Source organism: Solanum pennellii, chromosome 9 (genome assembly GCF_001406875.1).
Source record: "Solanum pennellii chromosome 9, SPENNV200".
Classification (NCBI taxonomy): Eukaryota; Viridiplantae; Streptophyta; class Magnoliopsida; order Solanales; family Solanaceae; genus Solanum; species Solanum pennellii.
The window spans coordinates 67976639-67999926 of record NC_028645.1 but is presented as its reverse complement, the minus strand read 5'-3'; the positions used below and the strand labels follow the sequence as shown (position 1 = coordinate 67999926).

General features: G+C 33.6%; 1 protein-coding gene across 1 annotated transcript; it reads left to right on the top strand.

Moving 5' to 3' along the window:
* The first annotated feature begins 21119 nt into the window (after window positions 1–21119).
* Window positions 21120–22347, top strand: LOC107030318. The gene is made up of 3 exons (XM_027911977.1): window positions 21120–21785; window positions 21875–21959; window positions 22172–22347. Exons 1-3 carry the CDS (start codon window positions 21120–21122, stop codon window positions 22345–22347), a joined length of 927 nt encoding a protein of 308 aa, XP_027767778.1.
* The last annotated feature ends 941 nt before the right edge of the window (window positions 22348–23288 follow it).

The following is a 23288-nucleotide window of genomic DNA, read 5'->3' as shown; positions in this document are numbered from 1 at the left end:
GTCTTATATTTCTTCTCAAGTGCATCCCACAATTGTTTTGAAGTTGTTATTGCACTATACACATTATATAAGTCATCCTATAAAGCACTCAAAATGTAGCCTTTACATAGGAAGTCTGCCTGTCTCCATGCTTCAATAATCATGAACTTTTGCTTGTCTGACATATCATCAGCAGGAACTAGAGTATCATCACTTGTAAATTTCTGCAGACCAAGAATGGTAATACAGGAAAATACTCGTTGTTGCCATCCTTTGAAATTCACACCTGTGAATTTACCCGGTTTCTCTGCTTGTGGTACAAGAGTTCGGGTTGGTGCAGCAACAGCCACTGTAACACCATTGTTTGTCATTTCTGATAAATAAAAATTGATACAATCTAAGTAAGAAATAAACTATAATTGCAGAGTTAAAGGATATAAAATCACGAAGATTTTTATCTCCACCAGAAACACAGATTTAAAAAAATAATTTCCTTAATACTGTTATTCAATCTGTGTTATCAAAACCAAAAATTACTGATTGTAATAAATTATTCAGAAACACGAAGTAACTGAAGTTTATAGAACCAGTAAGCAAGATGAACAAAAATTTATTTCACAAAATGCTTAAAACACACCAGAATCTGAGATAATCTTTTAGTTTGGAAGAAGATCAAGTCCACTCAACTCATAGTGTCCCCTTAAGGAAATTATTCCCCTCTAGTATCCGAGGTTTGATTTGAAATATAACCTCCCAGGGTAAAATGATCTTAATCATCAGAGTGTAGATACCAAAAACTCTACTGTCAGCGAATCAATCCACAGCAAGAAAGTACACAAAGAAAAATGTGTTTAGAAGAAGACGGAAGATCAGAAAATTCGTTAAAAAATATTCTGAAGACTAAGTGGTATTTATAGGCAAGAAGAATAAATTCTGAAAGGTTGCAACCCTTTCAGAAGGTATTGACTGTTCCTGAAAGTTGCAACCTTTCAGAACAGTCATGAGTCATGGCGGGAAATTTAAATAAAACAGAAAATAAAACGGGTAATGCGCGGATTTGAGTCGGGTTTGAAAATATTTTGGTCATTTAATTAATTAAAAAAATAATTAACACAAACTTTGTCAAAAAATAATCTCTCGATCGATCATTTGCCAAAGCCGAAGCGAGCGACGACGACGACGGCGCGAGGAGGGTCCCTCTTTCCAACCCTTTTAATAATTAATAGGAGTGTTTATGTATTTAAACTTTCCTATTTTTCTTTCCATCACCGATGAGGGACAAATGCCTTTTTCATTAAAGCATAAGAGGACTTTTCAAGTTCTCCACTTTTCAAATTCATCTCCTTCCCTCGATTTCCCATCAATTCTTGCTACATACACAACAGTATGTTCTCAACATGTTCTAGAGGAGTTGTATCTCCATGTGTCATCACTATTTCAGTCATATCATTCTCATCACATGCTGCACTGTCTGGAACAAACAATTTATTACATGATCCATCACTATTTGCTTTGAAAGGAAATATATCTTCCTTAAATATAACATCCCTGCTAACTACGAACCTTTTTGATTCTAGATCATACAAAACATATCCTTGTTGAGCGATTGAATATCCCATATGCACTAACATTCTAAACCTTGATTTTAGTTTCTTAACCTCTTGAACCACCTTAGCAAAGGAGAGACAACCAATAACTCTTAAGTGTGAGATCAAGGTTTCTTGTTGTAGAACACTTCTTTCATAGGGAGATTTATTATGCAACACAGTACTAGGCAACCTATTAATAATATGTAAAGCAACTAACACAAACGGACCCCACAAATCAATAGGTATCTCAGCTTGAAACCTTAAAGCCCTTGTTACTTCTAGTAGGTGTCTGTGTTTCCTCTCAGCTACACCATTTTGCAGAGGAGTATAGGAACAACTAGTCTGATTAACTATGCCAAAGTTATTGAATAAATCTTTGCACACAGAATTGACAAACTCAGTGCTATTATCCAACCTTATGACCCTAACATTCCTATCAAACTGAGTTTTAGCATACACAATTAACTGCTTAATGACCACACAAACATCAGAATTCAATTTAAACAAATACACCCAACTTAACCTTGAAAAATCATCTACCATACTGAGAAAAAACCTGTTCCCATCAAATGTAGGCACTTTGTAGGGACCCCAAACATCCATGTGTGCAAGATCAAAGCATGTTGAAGTATGTATACTACTTGTAGGAAATGAATTTCTAACTTGTTTTGCATGAGGACACAGTATAATTTTTCAAAGTATTTGTTATACAATCAGTTTTTACTGTTATAAGCTTGTTTAACGACCTTATAGAAGCATGCCCTGCCTTTTGTGCCATAACTTCACATCTTTAGACATTTGACCTGTGTGACTTCCTTTTACAGAAAGAACACATCCATTGTTCTGAAGTTGAGGCTGCTGCACCTTTGTACTTCCAGTTAGAATATACAATTGATTCTCTTCTCTACCAATCTGCCTTACCATTCCATTAGAGATATCCTTAAATAGGCAAAATCAGGAAAGAAACTCACTGAACATCCTAACTCTTTTGTGAGTTTTGACAAAGAAATCAAATTAAACTTGAACCGTGGTAATTGAAACACATTAGTCAAGGATGTCCTTGCAGTGATATTACTAGAGCCAGCATGAGTAACTTTAGCAACAGCCCCATTAGGCAAATAAATTCCCCTAGAAACTACAACAGGCATATCTAATAGGTTGATATCTGCTACCATATGATTTGTAGCTCCAATGTCTATTATCCATTCATGTAAATATTTAATTGAATGAGTACTGGCACAACTCATACTGCTAAGTTTACTGAGGAGTTCACATATGTCTTGTTGTCACTCATATTCTTCAGTAGACTCACTATCTGATATATTGCTCCTTTGAAAAAGGATACAACCCCATTTCAAACTCTCTATTATGTGAAGAAGACTCAACCTTGTATGACACTCTTTTACCTTTGTGGTCTTCCTTATTTTCTTCAGCTATATTCTCAAAAGGATCACCCATCATGTCACATTGTTCAGATGCCTGCAACTGATCAGTCATCACATTATGAGCCCTTGCGTTTGAGTTATAACCATTGTTCCATGTTTGTACTCCCTTCTTTATGAACTTGTTAAAGTCTGAGGGATAGTCTACTAATTTGTAACACAGATCCTTAGTATGTCCTTTCATTTTATAGAACTCAGACTGCAAATTGTAGTTCTTCTTATATCTTGCAGAGTCATTTCTTGTGAACATAGCCATATCAAGATTACTGCTACTTGATGCAGGACTTGCCCCTAATATTCTGGAGTTTTCAGCTACAATTTTTTGTCCTTTATCACTAATTATCATTCCATACGCCTGATTCACTGATGGCATAGGACTCATGAGCAAGATTTGTCTTCTTGATTGGTAATAGGAGTTGTTAATCCCCATAAGAAATCGAAACAATTTTAACTTCTGCAAATGTACTACAAACTCCTTTGATTTTTCACAATTACAACATTGATTTGGAACAAGAGCTTCAAACTCTTCCCACAAGCTTTTTAGTTTCGAAAAGTATGTTGATACTGTAGTAGTACCTTGGCTCAATGTAGCATATTCCTTGTGAAGATTGCAAGTTCTTGAACCATCAACCTTATTGAACTTTTCATACAGATCATCCCATACTTCTTGTGCATGAGAGTTGTACATTATACCTCCTAGTAAACCTTTTTCCACAGAATTCATCAGCCAAGACAACACCACAACATTTACTCTTTCCCACGTGTTATGGAAACACTTCCTTCTTACAAGAACCATCCACCATTCCCAATTTGTTTCTTCCCAGTATAGCTACTCTCATTGATCTATACTAAGTAATTTTCTGCTCCCGTTAATTGAAACGAAACGATTTGAGTACCACTAATATCAGCATGGTAAAGAAATAATGGATGATTATAGTCAATTCCAGTCTTCTGACTAGATTCAGTTGATTGTGGCTGTGTAGATTGATCTCCTTCTACCGCCATTGAAATTCTCAATTTCTTCTTTAACAGATTTGATTAAATTTCAATCTGCGGATGTGGATCGAATCTTTCAACCAGCTTATCTAGTTTCTAACTGCTCTGATACCATGAAATTGTATGAATGTGACAAATCGTATAGATCACTAGGAGAAGAAGAAAATAACAGGAAAAGAGGAGAGGAAGAAGATGAAGACTCGATAAAGAGTAATTGTATGAATTTTATTATTCAATGATAACAGGAAAGAACATAAGTACTCTATATATAGAACATAAAACATAATGTAACTAATTCTATACTTATCCTAACTAACTTCAAATCTGTTATATTAACTAACTTTCTATAAGTTAGTTAACTTTGCAACTAACTATTCTAAGCTAATTAATTATTCTAAGTGACTCCTTTAACATACACTATGATAATTAATTATTATCTATAGGTCTCCCAAAATTAGTGAATGTTAAGTAACTTTTTGCTTTCATCTCGGAAAAAAATTGGTGTGGAGTACATGGGGGCCAGCACCTTATAAGACATAGCCACCACATGCCTTATAAAGTGGGTAAGAGTTCGGAGCCAAAACATGTCTTATAAAATGAGTAAGAATCCGGAACAAAAAAGGTAAAAATAAATTGAGTAATATTCTAAATAGGGCAAAGAAAAATGAGATCAAACCAAAAGGCCGATGTTTGGATGTTAATATGAATTTCGTTAAATCGTTGGTTGGAAGGCACATGCTGACATGCGCCTTGTAAGGCGCATGCTAAGATTAGTCTTACAAGACACATGTCAGTGAGCGCCTTCCAATTACAACATTAAAAAATGTTTTAAAATATTAATATTCCTTCTCATTATTTATTCAATCATTTTGTTATTGTGTTTTTGTATTTATCTTTTTCTATTTTTACTATAAACATGTAAGTGATGTGGTCAAGTTGAATAGTTTTTTTTAATGTAATTTGATAGTATTGAGGAAAAAATATAACCGATATGAAAAAAATATAAAAGAGAACAGTTGTAGACATTGCATATTATTTTAGCGTGGTTGTTATTGTTTATGTCTGTTGGTTGGTACCTGTGGCCTTGTTGTTCTTTGGTAGTTGTAAATATACTGCAAAAATGAATTTACTATTGAATTGTTTTAATATTTTAAAAATGTGAATATTAACTTTTCTCATCAACAATAATTAATGAGTCTCGACAACAATATGTATGTTATAATAACAGGCAAAATTTCAATATTCACATTTTTAAAATATTAAAAATAATTCACTAATAAATTTAATTTTCCAAGACATTAACAACCTTGAAGAACAATAAGGTCACACGTACCAATCATGTGTGGAAGGGGTACACATAAACAACAACAACTACGTCGAGGTTGAGGATAATCTCTAAAATAATATGCAATGTCTAGAAGTTTTGTCCTTTATATTTTTTTCATGTCCCTTATATTTTGTTCTCAATTTTATAAAATTATATTAAAAAACAATTAAACTTGACCATATTACTTACATTTTTATTTACATATATAAATAGTGAAAACAGAAAAAAATAAACAGGAAAACACAACAACAAACAATTGAATAAATAATGGAGAAGGAACATTAATATTTTTAAAATGTTTTTTCAATGTTGTAATTGTAAGGCCCACGATGCCATGCGTCTTGTAAGGCTCATGTCAGCATGCTCCTTACAAGGCGCATGTTACCATGTGCCTTACAAGGCTCTTGTCACTGTGTGCATTCAAACCAACGATTTAATGACATCTTTCATTCAATCCAAAGGTTGCCCTTTAGGTTTGATCCTGAATTTTCATTGCTCTTCTGAAAATTTTATTCAATTATTTTGTCGTTTTTTCCAGACCTAATGATTAAGGGGTAAGACTTTGGATAACGGGTAATGTGTGGGAGGATCTTCGCCTAATAAGGCATGCTCCCCCTCCCCCGACTCATTATTTTTATTATTTAAAATGTTTTGCTAAAAAATTGCACTTTGAAAAACAAAATTGAGAACTATTTATTTATATTTTATAGCCCATGATATAACTAGGAAATAGAAAGGATCGATAAAAACAGATTTTGTCAAAAAAGATATACAATAATGAAATAAGATATTTTAGTGAAAATAATTAATCACTAAATATAAAATTTGTTCCACTACCCTTTTAGATTGATTTGGTATTTTAAAAGGGAAATTTACAAAAATGGCTATAATTTGAGCTTAATTAGTAAGTTATAGTTATAGCATGTTTGATAACGAATTATAGTTACATATTAGAAGGATAAAAGAGGCAAGCAAGATCTGAGAGAGAGGTGAGAGAAGTTGAATGCTTGTTGTATTCATTGTATCACGAATACAATTGATTTAATTGATTTGTATCAAAATGTATATGATTGTACTCATATTAGGAGGAGAGAGACGAGTGAGGAGATTGGCGAGCTATATAGAGAGAGGAATGAAAGAGGCGAGCGATATCAAGAGAGAAAGGATAGAGGCGAGCGAGATCAAGAAAGAGTGGAGAGAGATGAGCGAGATCAAGATAGGGAGGGCAGAGGCAAGAGAAATTGAGAGATGGATGAGAGAGGCGAGTGAGATCGGTAGAGGACGAGAGAGGAAAGCAAGACTGGGAGAGGTACATGAGAACCAAACGAGAGGATGAATGCATGTTGTATTGGGAAAACCCATCGGTTGCCACTTAAACTTGGCACCAAGTTTCACTTAGACACCTCAACTAGGAGATGTTCATTTTAGACACCTCATGTTTATTTTTGCTATGTTATTTTGACAGTTTTTGCTGACTCAACATAGCATGTGTGCTACACGAATTTTATGCACGTGAAACACTTTTTTTTGTTGGAAAATATTTTGCTCTCTTCTTATTCCTCACTTTCTCTACCTTCCATCAACCCAACATCACCATACAAATTTTTGAGAAAATTCTGCAAAACTTTGTTGGTTTATATTAGAATCCAATTTCTTCAACAAAAGAGTCAATTTCTTTAGCAACCTCATATATAAAATTAAGATCATCATCATTCTCTAAGAATTTGTGACTCTTTTCTTTTTAAAATCAAATCACATAATGTTTAAGCTTTTTTACATTAATGTTTTCTGCTACTACAACTAAAAGACTACCGTCCTCAATAATAATGAGAAGTTTTCTTGAATTTCAAATTTTTAACTGAAAATTATCCTAATTTTTTTTGTCTGTTGTAGGAACACAAATTGGAGGTACAAGCTTTTACACAGACTGCATCTTCACCATTTATATAACTAAACCCCGACATTTCCCATACCATTCATAACTAAATCCCATAACATTTCCACATAGCATTCATAACTAAATCCCATAACATTTCCCCGTAGCATTCATAACAAAATCCTTAATTTTTTTCTCCTTCTGCATCTTCACCATTCATATAATATTGTTATTTTTGTTTCAAGATGCAATTTTGATTTGTTTTTAAGAAAAGAGGATTCAAGGAATGTAACACAAAAAATCACAATTTTGTACAACACTAGAAGAACACGTGAACTGTGATGGATTTGAAAAAGAACAAAGAAAAGAACATAACAAATACGCATAGAAGAAGAAGAAGAAGAATATGAAGCGGAAGATGTGGAGGTGAGGAACAGGGTAAGATATTCTGAAAGAAATAAAAGAAAGTAAAAGTGAGCTTAAAAAAATAAAATAAAAATTCCACGTACCACATGTTCATTCATTTATTTATCGCGTAGGAGGCGTTTGGATACACACGATTAAGCTAATTCTAAGAATATAAAAAAGTGTCAAAATGACACATCGGAACCCTACCTAAGGTGTCTTAAATAAACATCGTCGAAATAAAGTGTCTAAGCGAAAATTGTTGTCAACTTTAGGGGGCATCGATGGGTTTGGTCATGTTGTATTCATTGTATATCGAATAAAATTAATACTGTCACGCCCCGAGCCAACACCCTGGGCGAGATTGGCACTCGAAGATCATTTTTGACCTCGAGCGGACCCTTAGTATGGCTTACTTAACTCAGTGAAAGACTTAACTCAATAAAATAGTGTCATTCAATAACTACCAGAATAATAAGTTTGCCAAAATAACACTTAAGTCTCACAACAAAATATCTGCAATAAAAAGATGAGAGACTCAAAACTAAATTGTCTGACTATCTATAAAGCCTCTATAATACTAAGATGGTTGTTGAGACAGACCCCACAGTATCCTATAAAAGAATGACTAAAAGCGAATAAAAGCGTCCTCCGGGATGCAAGGAGGCTCACCACTGACTCTGAATGCTCAATTGGATCAATGAGGTGCTGGATAATGCTAATATTGATTACATACATCTTCATCATAAGATCATGCAGGCCAACTGACATTAGTACATTAAATGTACGAGTATGCGATTTGGAATGCTAACAACAACTTGAGCTTGAAAAGTATAACAAAGGAATAATTACCATGGCTCAGCTCAACTCATGAATAACTTGAAATAATGTAAAGCAATAAGACGCATGCAATATATAAAAGCTTTTAAAACAATGAAAACACTTAGTTAGTTAAAGAAAAATGCAATAATAAACTCAACTTTACTCATATATGCAGTACTATAGTTTCTGTGAGAGGTTCTCTAACCAACAACCATCACTTTGAGCCTAAGTGATGGTACAATGTATTACCTCAAGTTGCAAGAGGATTGTCCTATACCTTGTCGTCAGTATAGAACTTTAACTACTAAGTGGATCCACTATTCTATACTAAAAAGCACTAAAAATCATCTAAAAAGTATGATCCTTCTTCTGTCCATGTTGACTACATGGTTTATGGAGGCTTTCGTTAATATGAACTCGCGTCCTCATATCGGTGCTCAATACTACTACCAAAAATACTTATCGCATATATTTTAAAAAAACTTCTTCTATAATTTGAGGTAATATGTAACACCTTGGAAAATTTTTGAGCTAAGACTCGAACTGTTCATCGTAGTGAGTGAGTTTTACCAAGGAACTAAAATTTTCTTAAGTATTAAGGTCATTTCACTAGATTTCATACCTTGAGTTCCATAAAGAATTAAATTGAAAGTAAAAAAAATCTGAAAATTTGAGAGCTAAACAAAGTATGAGTTTTGGGTCAACTTCAGTCGACCATAAATCCCAGTAAAGGATGAGTTACGTGTGATTAAGATACCATTAGATAAATCTTTGAATTATCTTTCCAAAGCCGCGGAGTTTGCTAAATTTCGAGTTCGGATGAGTGAGATATGACTTTTTGAAGTTAAGTTGTCCAGTTAAGAAAAGTTAGCCAAAAATAGTGAGGGGTATTTTGGTCCTTTCCTTACCCAATTAGATTTAACTAGTTTTTAGTCATATTTTAGGGTCTAGTCCTTTTAGGTTCAGTTTTATGATCCTAATAAACACCTAGGATTTTAGTTGAGAGTTCAAGAAGAAGCAAGGATGAAGGCGTTCATTGACGTTTTTAAGTCTATTTGCGGATTTTTGCCATGGGTCTAATCCCTAAGAGGTATGTAAGCTTCCATAGTGTTGGATTAGTTCACCTAAACGCCAATCATGTATATTTTTCAGCGAAATTTCATACTTAAAGTTTAAAGATTAGAGTTTCTTATGAGTTCTTGAAAGGTATTCTTGAAGTTCATCCTAATTTTTGTTGTATTGGAGTTTTGATGATATCTTGCGATAAAACTGAGTAATTTTAGTTTTGTTTGCAGTATATTAGAGTGTACATAAGTTAAGTAATCAAATCCAAGTGATTGGGGAAGAAACGTTCGAATTTAGGCGATTTAGGGTGAGAAAACAAGCAAAAGTGCTCTCCAGAAATTATGGGTTGGGGCCTGGAGCAGCGCGCCTGCCAGAGCATCCCAAACCCATCTCTGTTTGTCAAGGGTTGGGGCTCCGCGCCAGCCATAGCCCCAGGGTCGTCTGTCCAGTCCAGTTTGCCTCCGGTAGCTCCATTTGAGTTAGTTTAAAGTGCACCTTCACTCCTTTTCGATTCTAAGTAATCTAAGCTACTTCGGAACACCTAAAATCAGTCCTAACATGATCATAACCTTGAATTCATAAATGAAATTCAAGGTAGAGTTGAGATTTATGTTTTGAATTTCTTTCAAACGTTCTAAGAAAGCTGTTTTGAGGAGTCCTCCATAACTTCTTGTAACGTGTTTCAAGACTCAAGCAAGTGAGTATAAAAGTGAACATTATGTATTCATGAGTCTACAATATCACCTAGATTCTTTATATCATGAACTATAACTCTTGAATTCTAATTCACATTCAAGAGAGAGTTAAGAGTAGAGTTCAAGGAAGTCTTTAAGTTCAATTGTGAATTCTTTGAGATCCATCATTGATTTGAAGTAAGTTTTGAGGAAGTAAATAAGAGGATGAGAGAGTCATATACATGAGTTCAATATAGTTACTTAGACCTTCGAGTTGAGTTGTTCATGCCCATAACTTCCGCATAAATTCCATAAATTGAGTATCATTGGGAGGAGTAGTCTCCAAGTTCTAAGTCTTGAGTATAGAGTTCCTTATTCCTATCTTGGGTTAAGAAGTACCTTTTAGTTCTCGAGTTGAGTAGTTCATGCTCATAATTCTGCATGAACCATCCAAGTTGAAAATCATGAAATCATCAACATGAGATCATGAACCTTGAATCCATACTTCAATTCAAGGATGGTTAAGAGTCAAGTCTATAAGTTAAGACCAAGTCAAAGTAAAGTTTATAAAGTTTTCTAAAGTCTTTCACAAAAGTTTTTCTTGGTTTTAAAGACTTAAAGTTCAAGTCAAGAAAGAGTAAAGAGTTGAGTTAAATTCTCAAAAGCTATAAGGGAAGTTCCTTGAGAGTTAAGTTTCAGGTTATGCAAAGAGCAAGAGTTGAATTCATTTCTCAAAAAGATATAAGGAAACTAAGTATTTCCCTAGAGGTTTACAAATGTTTCACATTTGAGTAAAGAGGGGAACTAGAAGTTCCAAAAGGGCGTTGAACTAAAAGGGGAACATTGATTCCAAAAGAAGCTTTTTAAAGCTAATGGGTTCAGTAAATTATCCAACCCAAAGGAAGGAAGTTTTATTGAAAGTATGAGCTAAAGTACATTTTTGGGAGTAGTATTGCGCACCGATGTGGAGATGAGAGTTCATATTAAGTCAAGTCTCCACGTAAACCATGTAGCCAACATGGGAATTGACGTGTCATACTTTTTAGATGATCACGTAAGGAGAGATAGTTGATCCACTAAGTTGAGTAAGGTCCTATACCGATGGCAAGGTGTAGGATGGTTCTGTTGCAGCGTGAGGTAAAACGTTGTATCATCACTTAGGCTCATAATAATGGTTGTCAGTTAGAGAAAATCCCACAGAGGAAATATTACATGGTTCGTCGATGAGTTCTTCATAGTATGAATGGGGTATGGGACTTCATTCATGCATTGCACAAGTAGACCTTGAGATAGAGCATGATATTTTTTATGATATTATTATCTTGAGTTAACATCATATTTTTAAACAACTTTTCTTTATAATGCACTTGTTTTAAACTGCTTCACATTGAAATGAGTTCATTTAAGTATCATGAGTTGAGTATTTTGAGTTGATAATCCTGAGTCGAATATCACATCATTGAGTTCAGTATTTAATTTCTGAGTTGAGTACCTTATTCTTGAGTATTCCTTGAGTTTCAAGTTCGAGAAGAGATAAGTATGTTTCCATCTTTTTATTCAAATATCAAGCTTATGTTATGCTTTAGAATTCCCCATACATGCTCTTACATTCCACGTACTGAGCCAATTGGCCTACATCTTCTCATGATGCATACATAGGTATACAGGAACATCAATAGGAGCTTCGTTGATACATCCGTGAGTTCGAGTTAGCTATGGTGAGCCTCCTTGCTTCTGGAGGATTTCATTTACCTTTTAGTTTAGTTGGGAGGACGTGGGTCTTGTCCCGACTTTCATCTTGTCAGTTAGAGGCTTCATAGAGAGTCACTTTAGTTAAGGAGTCTGTATTATTCATTTATTTTATTAAATGTTTCAAAAACTAAAGTTGCCTTTTATATGGCTAGTTTAATTTAATATTTTATTCAAAGTTGTCCATTTCAGTTTCATGAAATTTTATTCAATTTAAAGCTTTTGTATGCTAAAGTTAGTCTTCCTCTTATAGTAAGTCAGGTTGAGGGTTCTCTTGGGGACTAGGAATGGTCTTTGAGCGCCCGCCACGTCCAGGGTGTAGGCTCGGGTCATGACATAATAGCTCAAACTTAGCATTAAAATCCCACTTGGAAATCATAGTTTCCTCTTTACTAAAACTATCCAAAGTCTCTTTTGGAAGTCTCAGCTTCCTTTCTTTCTCAAAATATGAAAACATTTGTAACTCTTAGGGAATACTTAGTTCCCTTATAACATTTGAGAAATGGACTCAACTCGTTTCTCTTTGATGAACTTGCAACTTAACTCTTAGGGAATACTTAGTTCCCTTGTAACTTTTGAGAAATGAACTCTACTCTTTACTCTTTGATTAACTTGCAACTTGATCCTTAAAACAAATTTAAAACGTTTGTTAGATACTCTTGAAAACTTTAAGAATTTACTTTGACTTGCTTCTTAACTTTTATTTGACTCTCAACTTCTTTGACGACGATCTTAACTTTCCTTAAATTGGATAATGGATTCAATGTTCATGATCTCACATTTATGGATGATTTTATGATTTATAGACGTACCTTAGAGAATTAGAATTAACTAGGAAACGTAGGTACATCACTTAGAAACTAGTTCGAAAAGATGGAGGAAGAACAGGATGAACTGGTATCCTTGGCGCTCTTAGAGCAAAAATTTAAAGTCCTGGTTGGGGCGCTTTGGCTGGTGCGGCGCCCCAAGGCCCTACGAACAAAGATTGTCGTGTGGGGCTATGGGAGGAGCAGCGCCCCAACCCATGTACACATGTGTTCTCAACTTTTGTCCTCCATTTTTCATCTCTAAACCCTCTAAACTTCCATGGTTCTTTTCCCAAACACTTAGGATCATTATTACCTTCAATACCTAATATATTTATCTCGATAAACAACCCAAAAACATGAACCAGATCAACATTAAACATTCAACAAATCAACCTACAAGAATTCGACGATGTAGACAACTCACCAATCACTAAATTGGAACAAGTTTGATATGTGGATGAACTGACCTAACACTAAAAGATCTCACATTCCTTGATAGGGATCAACCCCGACGAATTCCACTCGCAAAGCTTAACGTTCTTGGCAAATTCTTGACTTCTCTCCCTTTCTTTCTTCTTTTCTTTCTTCTCCAAGACCCAAGCATAATTCTAACTTTTACAAACTGATCTAAGACTTGTTTTTACCCCCAATAAACCCCTAAAGCGAAATAGGAAATTAATTGGTGAAAAGACTAGTTTTCCCTTCCCTAAATCCGGATTGACACTTTCCTCAATCCAACAACCCAACCTCCGAAAGGCATAACTCACTCATATCATATCAAAATCACATAAAATCAGTGACATTGGAAAGATATTTCCAAAGGCTTTCCAATCATATCAAGAACTACCTCTAACTCATCCTAAGCTAGAAGTTATGGCCATTTGAAAATGACTAAAACCTACTTTCTTAACTTAGACAAATATTTCAGATTTTTCCTTTTCTTTACAAAATTGATTATTTTTAGTTTCTTAGCTTATTCTTAACTATTTGAAGTTGTGAGATGTTACAAATACAAAATACAAATACAGTTGATACAAAAATAGAAATATAATTGTCTAAAATACAATTGATACACCATTTTTCTCATTATCGAATATAATTATATCAATTATCTTAAGGTACACAATTTGTATCGACAAATACAATTGACAAAATACAAATTGTTATAAAACAATTGGTATAATATATGTATACAATTGATATAGAATAAAAATACATACGATACATAATACAAAATATTTATGTGAAATATATTTTGGGCTGAATAAAGACAAACATACACCCGGGGGGAGGGGGAGAGACAAGGTGTCACGCCTTGAGCCTACACCCTGGGCGAGATTGAAACTCGACAACCATTGTTGGCCCCAAGCGAACCATTGGCCTGACTTACTTACTTACTTAGAAGAAGACTTAAACACACGAAACAGTCTAAAATGAACTTTTGAAATAAACTTAGAAGGCCTTAAAAGAAACATTCAGAGTAACCAAATGACAACTCAAGTATCAAAACATAAGCCTATAATAAACTAGTGACAAATGAATTAACTAACTTATTGTCCGTCTATGAAGACTCTAAACAACTGAAATGAATGTCAGGACAGAACCACGACATCCTAATGAACTAATAATAAAACAGAAAGCAATAAAAGGGATCCTCCGGAAGCAAAGAGGATAACCAGAAGACTTTGAGTGCTCAACAGGATCAACATATGCTGGATGTTGATCCTGGTTAACTGTGTCTGCATCATAATAAAAATGCAGGCCAAATAACATTATTACATTGAATGTATGAGTATACAAGGCGAATTCTAAAACAAGACATAAACTTGGAATGAACTAAAGAACTTACCTAGCTCAAGTCAACATAACTGAACTCACTTCAATGTAAAATAGTTTAAAACAAGTGCAATATAAAGTAAATTGTTTAAAACATGATATCAACTCTTTGTGTATGCAAAGATACATATAACTCTGAAATATATGTAAAAATATAAATAAAAGTGTATATAAGGATATAAACTTCTGTGAGAGTTTATCTAACTGACAATCATCACTTAAGAGCTAGTGTGATTATACAAGATTTTGTCTCACGCTGCTAGAGTTGTCTGATGCCTTGCCAAGGGTATAAAAAATGAACTGCTAAATTGTTCTACTAGTCTATGCTAAAAAGCACTAAAAGAATCATCTAAAAAGTATGATCTTTTTCTACCCATGGTGGCTACATGATTTATGAGGGATGTGAGTTGTCTAAACCCTTCCCATATCGGTGCTCCATACTACTCCCAAAAAATGATAATGGCTCTTATGTTTAAAAATACACTTCTTTCTGCGATTTGAGATAATTGCTCAAAAACTTAGCTCAAAGGCTATCTTGGAAATCAATGTTTTCTCTCTTGATAAATTGTGAAAGCATTTACACTTTACTAAAAACTAGCCAAAGGCTCTTTGGAAATCTTAGTTTTCGTTCCTATTTAAAAGTTAACATTTTAAAATCTTTGGAATACATAGTCACCTTATACTTTTGAAGAAATGAACTTCAACTTTACTCTTTACTGAACTCAAAACTTAAGAACAAAGTTAAATCATTTGTAAAAAAATTTGGAATACTATATGGAATCCTCTTGACTTGACTCTTAAATGATCCTTGAATCGAATTATGGATTCAGGGATTAAGATTTGTGATAAGAAGGATCTTATGGTGTTAATGAGTATTTTTGGATAGCTAAACATGAGAAAATATCAAGATATCAATGTCTGAAAGTTGATCCGCAATGGGGAGATATGTTTAATTTATTTGTATCGAAATAAATTTTGAGGCAGAACTGTCCGTGATCTCTCTGCGACGTGAGAGAAAATTTTTGAATCTGAAGACTGGTGAACCTGGTACCCAGATTTTGCCAACTTAATGCTTCTTCGTTTTCAGACTCCGGTTCGCCTAAATACGATTTTTTTTGTCAAATACTCTTTAGATTCAGATGACTAGTAAATGTACCCAAGAACCTAACTCCAAACAACTCTAAAATAGACCATAAACTCTCTAGAATTTCTCAATATCATCCAAAGTCAAGAACAAAAATAAATTGAAGAACTCAGATAAAGAACATTCAAACTTTCAATTTTTAGGACGAATTCCCGATGAATTAAATATGTTTTGCGCGTGGGTGAAAGAAAATGTTGTGTGAACTCACATACCTCGCAGGGATAACCCCTTGATGAAATCTACAAGTGATTTCCTTATATAGATGTCGAAGCTTGAACTTTCTTCTCCTTTCTCTTTTCTCCAAGCCCTAGTGTGAACTTCAACTTTTCTAAAACTGACAAAAAGTTGATCTGACCCCAACTAATTATCCAAAAAACGAAATAAAATAATTGGGCAAGGAAAATACCAAAATGCCCTTCAACAATTCGGATTTGACATTTTCTTGTTTAACTATCCCAACTTCCAATGGTCATACTTCACACATACGAACTTGGAATAGCGTAAACTCGGCGGCGTTTGGAAGATCATTCCAAGATTCTTCCCACCATATCTGTAAACACACCTAAGTCATGCTGAGCTAGAAGTTATGATCATTTGAAGTTGAGCCAAACTCAATTTTAACAAACTTAACATATTTTCAATTTTTTATATTCTTTCCGAAAATGACTATTCCATATTTTTAACTTCTTTCTAGTTACGAGGTATTACACAAGGGAGAGAAGTTCTCAAAATTTTGATGCCCAAAAACATTTAATTGTAAATTTTTTTTATTTTAATTCTATATAAATAGAAAGAGAAAAAACTAGTACCTACTTTAACATAAACATTTTAGAACTTTGAATTGAAATACTAAAATTTTTATACAAATAAATAATATTTTTATAAAAATATCTAATGTAATATATTGTTAAAAGAAATACTAATATCTTATTAACTAGAATACTTAATAAAAATGCTTTGGTGCTTGAGTTGTAGCAAACATCATTGGATAACAGTCTGCATTTCATAATTCCATATTTTTCATTGGTGACCCAAAAATTTAACCGTCCATAATTTTAAATAATTATTTTTTAAAATTCAGAAAATGTTTTCAAGTAATTTTTACGACAGGTTTGTTGTTTTTTAGAAAAAAATTTGTATACTTCTATACATTTATATACGATTTTGATTATCTTATAAATGTTTAGAAAATCATTTACAAATAGTGTTTGAATTAATTCACATTTATTTTTCTTGAATTAATTAAATTGTAGTTAGTTTTATAATTTTTTTTAATTTTGATTGTTATCTAACTTTGTTAAAATTACGAAGGTTAGTTAATTAATTAAATTTTTAAGTTGTTTGTATTTGTTTCATAGAATGTGATGTATGGATGAAACTTATAGTAAATCAACACTTAGATCACCCATAGTGCACCCCATCTTCAATTGCTTAAAAAATGATGAATAACGAAACTAACAAATTCACATTTATTGTTTGTATAGAAGTCACGGCGAGTACAAGAGCATAGTATCAAAATTTCTGGAGAATAGTCGCATGACCTCATTTGTTCAATTTATCATACCCCTTTCGCCGAATTTGTTTCCATTAAGAAAATTTCAAACTCATCAATAATTGTAGATCGATTTTATCCCAAAAAGTATACTCCTCCCATTCTACCAATTTTTATAAGATAAAAGGGGCAAAAAAAAAAAGAAGCTCCATAATATTTGGGAGTTATATGTTTCTCGAAGAATTTCTCTTTGGATGTCTATAGTTATTTTTTGTATGTGCTAAAGTCAAATTATTCGTTGTTGCCGTTCTCGTTATTTCAATATTATTAGACGAAAAGATTCTTGACTTTCGGTCGAAAAAAATAAAGGGAAGTTATATTGAGTGATTGAAATTCACAGCGCTTTATGTTTAAATGGATAAAGATCAAAGTCCACCGATCTAATTTTTCTAAATCCTCTCTTTTTTTATTAGTTATTTCGATAGTAATATTTAGTTTTATTTCAAGGGTGATTTGGTTAGTTTTATTTTCTTTATATATTATTTTACTAATTGTAATTATTTGTTAAATTCAATAGTTATAACCTAATTGAATTTTCTTTGAAGTCGCTATATTTTATTCGAACTCTCGTTTACTTTATTTTTAATTATAGAGTGCTTTTGACTTTTATTAATCCTGCCCATCACTCTTGTTTAAAGGCTTAAAAATGACTTCAAAGTTCTTGTATAAACAATTCAATGTTTTTCTTAGCTTCATGTTCAATAATACTTGTTCACTATTAACTTGTCGGCAAAAGTATTCATTACCCCCCTGAACTTGAAGCTTTTTATTCAATGTACACCTAAACTTTATTTTGTTTCAACTACCCCCCTGAACTTGCTTATTCATCCTGCACGTACACCTTTTCTGTCCACTCAATATGATCGTGTCTACACGCGCACGACACCTAGATAAATATTTTGCCACCTAGATAAATATTTTGCCACCTAGATAAATATTTTGTTACCTAGATAATACCGACCTTCAAAATTCACATATCTTAAAACTTCTGAAAGAAGCTTCTCCGTTTTGCTCTAAACCTCTCTTTGATTTTCTCTAAACCTCTCACGAAAGTGTAATCGACAAAGTAACGAGTAGATTTGGCAAGTGTAATCGACAAAGTAACGAGTAGATTTTTGCCAGTTGCAGTTCTGGAGTAAAGAGTTTCTAGATTTCGTGAAGTGTTTGGTCGATTTTCTTTGGATCTTATCTGAAATTGTGTCTTCAAGTTAGTGATTATCCACTCGATTTCGCGAAGGATTGATGTATTGTTGTCTGTTTTCTTTACTTTTTCATTCATATTTTGCCCTATTTTTCGTTTTAACGTTTCGCCATAGTTTCCGATTGAGTTTCCAATTAGGGGTCTAATACTTTTCAACTAGAATTTTCACTTAATGAATGTATTATTATGAAGCTTTTTACCTTATTCATACATGAGCATTAAGGTTTCTGATAATCAGTTTAAAAATTTAGGCTTTTTGGTAAAATTAAGGTTCTAAGTATTAGGGTTTCTGGTATTGTTAAATGGTGGGGTATTTTATAATTTGTTTAAGTATATTGTGTGGGATGACTATTGTATGTTGATGAGTAATACATCTACTATACAAAGTACCAATTGTTGCTTATGTTTTGGTGTTATTGTATATGTTTCGATTTTGTTGCTTCCATTGTACAATATACTGATTATTATTGTGGTTATAGGTTGACACTATGACTAATAAGTACCTCAATTTAAGGTTCAAATTTGGGGGTATCTTGGTGAGTGAGGTAGGTCCAGTATATGTTGGGGGTAGGACTGAATATGTAGAGAATGTGGATGAAGATCATTTATCAATTCCTAAACTTGCAGATTATGCTAAGTCATTTGGGATTAGTAAGTTAGGAAAAACATATGCAGCTCCATCTCTAGGGGGTGATTTGGTGGAATTGAAAAATGACATGGACATTTATAGCATGGCATTATTTATGCATGATGGGGACACAATAGATATTTATGTGTGTGATAACACTATTCTGGATGATGTGGGTCCCCCTAAATGTCAAATTAGTCAATCTTTAAGTCAAGTGGTTGAGTCTTTTAATTCACATGGGGAATCTCTAACTGCACAACCAAAAAAATCAGATCTAGGGTTAGGTTCCTCTTCTTCCTTTCCAGCTACTAAAAGACTTGAAAATGATGGGGTTGCAAGGGTCGAACAAGAAAGTGATAATGATTATTGTTCAATAGATTGGACTGATACTGAAGAAGAAGTTGAACCAACTATCCAACAAGGAACTAAACCTTCTATTCAACAAGAAGTTGAGCCAATTACCCAAGAAAATGCAGAGGAAGACATAAACAGTGATTCTGTCTGTTCTGACCAGTCTATTGACTATGGAACATGAGGAGTTTAGAATTGTTAAGGAAGATGTGAGAAAACTTAGAGAAAGTAGGAGGAGAAAGAAGAAGGAAAAACCAAAAGGTTTTTTAGGTGAAGTTGGATTTGATGAAGGGTATGAGGATATTGAAAAAGGGAAAAAGAATTTCAAGGGTAAGCTAACATAGGATGAGCCATACTATGAAAGTTCTGAGTGTGATAGTTTTCAAAGTGATGAAGAAGAACCTGTTTCTGATGATGAACTTGAAGGAGGGAGTTTAAGAGGGAGAAAGAAGAGTAATAGAGTGGTATATGATTCTTCTTGTGATATTGTAATATGGCAGTGTGGTTTGATATTTGAAAGTGTAAATCAATTTAGAGAGGCAGTTACAAAATACGCTTTAAAAAAAGGAGTTGAGTTAGATAAGTATGTGAATGAGAGTACTAGAGTGAGAGTAAAGTGTAAAAGTGGTTGTCCATGGCTGTTGTATGCAAGCAAGGAAGGAAGGAGTGAGAACTTTACTATCAAGACATACAATCCAAGGCACAAATGTACCAGGACCACCAATAATATTTTGTGTAATTCAAAGTTCTTATGCAAGTATCTGAAAGATAGGATTATTTCTCAACCTATTATAAAAGGGTGGGAGATACAAGAATTGGTGAGGAAAGAGTTGAATGTTCATGTAGGCAAGGCAGTTTGTTTAAAAACAAGAAAAATTATTTTAAAGGAAATTATGGGAGATCATGTGGAAGAATTTAACAGAATCCTAGACTACAAGGATATGTTACTCCAAACAAATCCTGATAGCACTTGTGTTGTGAAGCTTAAAGATTCAGAATCAGGAAATGGGATGAAACAATTTCACTCTTTTTATATTTGTTTTGACGCTATGAAAAAGGGTTTTCAACAAGGATGCAGAAGATGTATAGGGCTGGATGGGTGTTTTCTAAAGGGAATTTGTAGGGGTCAACTTTTGGTAGCTGTTGCTAAAGATGCAAACAACCAAATGTATCCAATAGCATGGGCAGTAATTGATACTGAAAGCAAGTTGACATGGAAATGGTTCATGACCATTCTGAAAGATGATCTTAATCTTGGAAATGATTCCCAACTAACTATCATTAGTGATGTGCAAAAGGTAATTGAATATCTTTCTTTTGTTTATGTTTAATGTAATTGCTAATTTAATTTGACTAAAATTTAACTTGCTTTTTTTGCTTTGCAACTACAGGGACTAATAGCTGCTGTAGATGAACTATTTCCAGAATGTGAGCAAAGAATGTGTGCTAGACACATATTAGAAAATTGGTCACAAAACTTCAGAGCCTTAGAGAGAAGAAACAAAATTTTGGGCTTGTGCTAGATCAACATTTGAGGCATAATTTAAGTACAATATAAATGCCCCGTCCAAGCTGGGAATTGTATTGTTGAATCCTTTATCAAATACAACAAGGAGACATGGTGCAAAGCTTTTATTCAAACATTTTTCAAAGTGTGATAGTATAGATAACAAAATGGTAGAGAGTTTCAATTCTTGGATCTTGGGACCTAGGAGTAAGACCATTGTAACTATGTTGGAAGAAATTAGAGTTAAGGTGATGAGTAGAGTGAGTAAGTCAAGAGCATTTGCTGAAACATGGACAGATGGAATATCTCCAATGGCAATGATGGTATTCAATACAAATGTAACAAGATCAATGCAGTGCAACATTGAATGGAATGGTGATGTTGGATTTGAAGTGTTAGAAGGGGTATACAAGCATACTGTGAACTTGGGTCAACAAAAATGTAGTTGCAGATCATGGGAATTAAAAGGTATCCCATGTGCACATGGTATAGCAGCAATGAACCACTTGAACATGGATGCATCACAAGCAATATCTAGTTGGTATAGAAAAGACACATATATGAAGACATATTCTCATTTCATTCAACCAGTCCCAAACATGGAAATGTGGCCTGAAAGTAGAAACCCAATGGTTGAACCACCTGAGGCAAGACAAATGCCTGGTAGGCCACCAAAGAACAGAAGAAGAGAAATTGGTGAAGTGAGAAAAGCTGGAAAGTTGCCAAGAATGGGGACAGTAATGACATGTTCACTTTGCAAAGGACCAAATCATAACAAGAGAAATTGTCCAAAAAATCCTAAACCTAAGTCTACACCAACACCCACTCAAGAGGTATATTCATATTGATTTGCTTTTATAAATTATGTTAGATTACTTATTAAATTTAATGTCTTGTTGTGTTCTTTTTCCACTCATATTAGTCCACCACTGGAAAAAAGAGGGGTAGAGGTCATTATGAAAGAGCAAGCACCAGTAAGACTGGTACAAGAAGAGGTGCAGGAAGTGGTTAGAAGAAGAGGCCTAAAGTTGTTGGAAAAGGTGTATTTGTTGCTGATACTGGATATACGTTTATTAATGTAAGTGTCTTATAAACTGTCAAAATTATATTTGTCTTCTAAATGTGAGTCCCAAAATAACTATGTAGTTGATATTGCAGCAAGGATTGTCTAGTAGAAGGAGGGTTAATACTGGTGTGGTGAGTTCTGCACATGTGACAGGTGATATTGGTTTTAAACCTACCAAGGGACTGAAGTGGAAAGGCAAACAGTCCATGACTCAAAGAGAACTTCAAGTCGAAAGTGTTATGCGTCGTATTCAAACCAGATCAAAAGCTTATGGCATTCAAACAAGGTCACAAGCCAAAGGAAAATCACTCTCAAAGAAAACTTTTTAGTTGTGTGCTTGTGTGGGTATCCAACCAAACTTGAAATAGTGTTTTATGTGTTGATGAATCTGTGATTGTTCAAAAAAACTTAAAGTAGTTACTGTTTAGTGTTTTGGTGCTTGTGTGGTTGTTCAACTAACCTTAAAGTAGTGATTGTTTTATGTTTTGCTAGTTAACTTAAGTTATTGTGGTTGTTGGTTCAAACAATGAAACACTATGATGCTTCTTTTTTATGATCAAGAAAGCACTAGTTATGTTATGTTTGTTCCCTTCATGTTATTATTTCATGGTATCATAGTACCTATTACATGTAATTGTAGATTGATCAGCAAAAACAGCAAAAACATACCTTAATAGAACACCAAACTAAACTAATCCACAAAATGAGTACCCAAGAACCAAATGATTTTGCCTTAATAACAATTGCATTAAAAAAATTCAACGACACACTAAATAAAAGAACAATATCACATTGCATATCAAACTAATATCCAAAATCAGTTTTAATATCCATTTGCACTTGAGCTGTCCTTCTTGTTTGTTGGTTTTCTTCAACAAACTCAAAATTACAATATTTGCTTGGGTCGAAATTCAGGATCATACCAATCGAAAAACTTAAAAGAATTTCGAAATGAGGACTGCATTTCATAAAATCAAAGTTAAAAAAATAAAATTGCATAATACGAACTTGGCAAATAAAAAGCAAAAAAGGAGTAACAATATATACCCAATAGTGTCTACAACCGGAAAATCTACGTCCGGGATTGTCATTTGTCCATGAAATTTTCAGAATTGGAGGAGCCCCACATAAACAAACAAGTCTCCTGTTATTGTTCATGAATTTAGCAATAACAATTAAAACAAAAAAAGTGAGAAAAATCTGAAATTTGAAAAGGGAGAAGGGATAAAGAAGAATAAATAGGTAGAGAATAGAGAGAGAAAAATTCTTA

Coding starts and splice junctions, on each gene's coding strand:
- LOC107030318 (XM_027911977.1), top strand. CDS start 21,120: ATGGTAGAGAGTTTCAATTCTTGGATCTTGGGACCTAGGAGTAAGACC. Junction 21,786..21,874: donor CACCAACACCCACTCAAGAG/GTATATTCATAT, acceptor CACTCATATTAG/TCCACCACTGGAAAAAAGAG. Junction 21,960..22,171: donor AAGAAGAGGTGCAGGAAGTG/GTTAGAAGAAGA, acceptor CACATGTGACAG/GTGATATTGGTTTTAAACCT.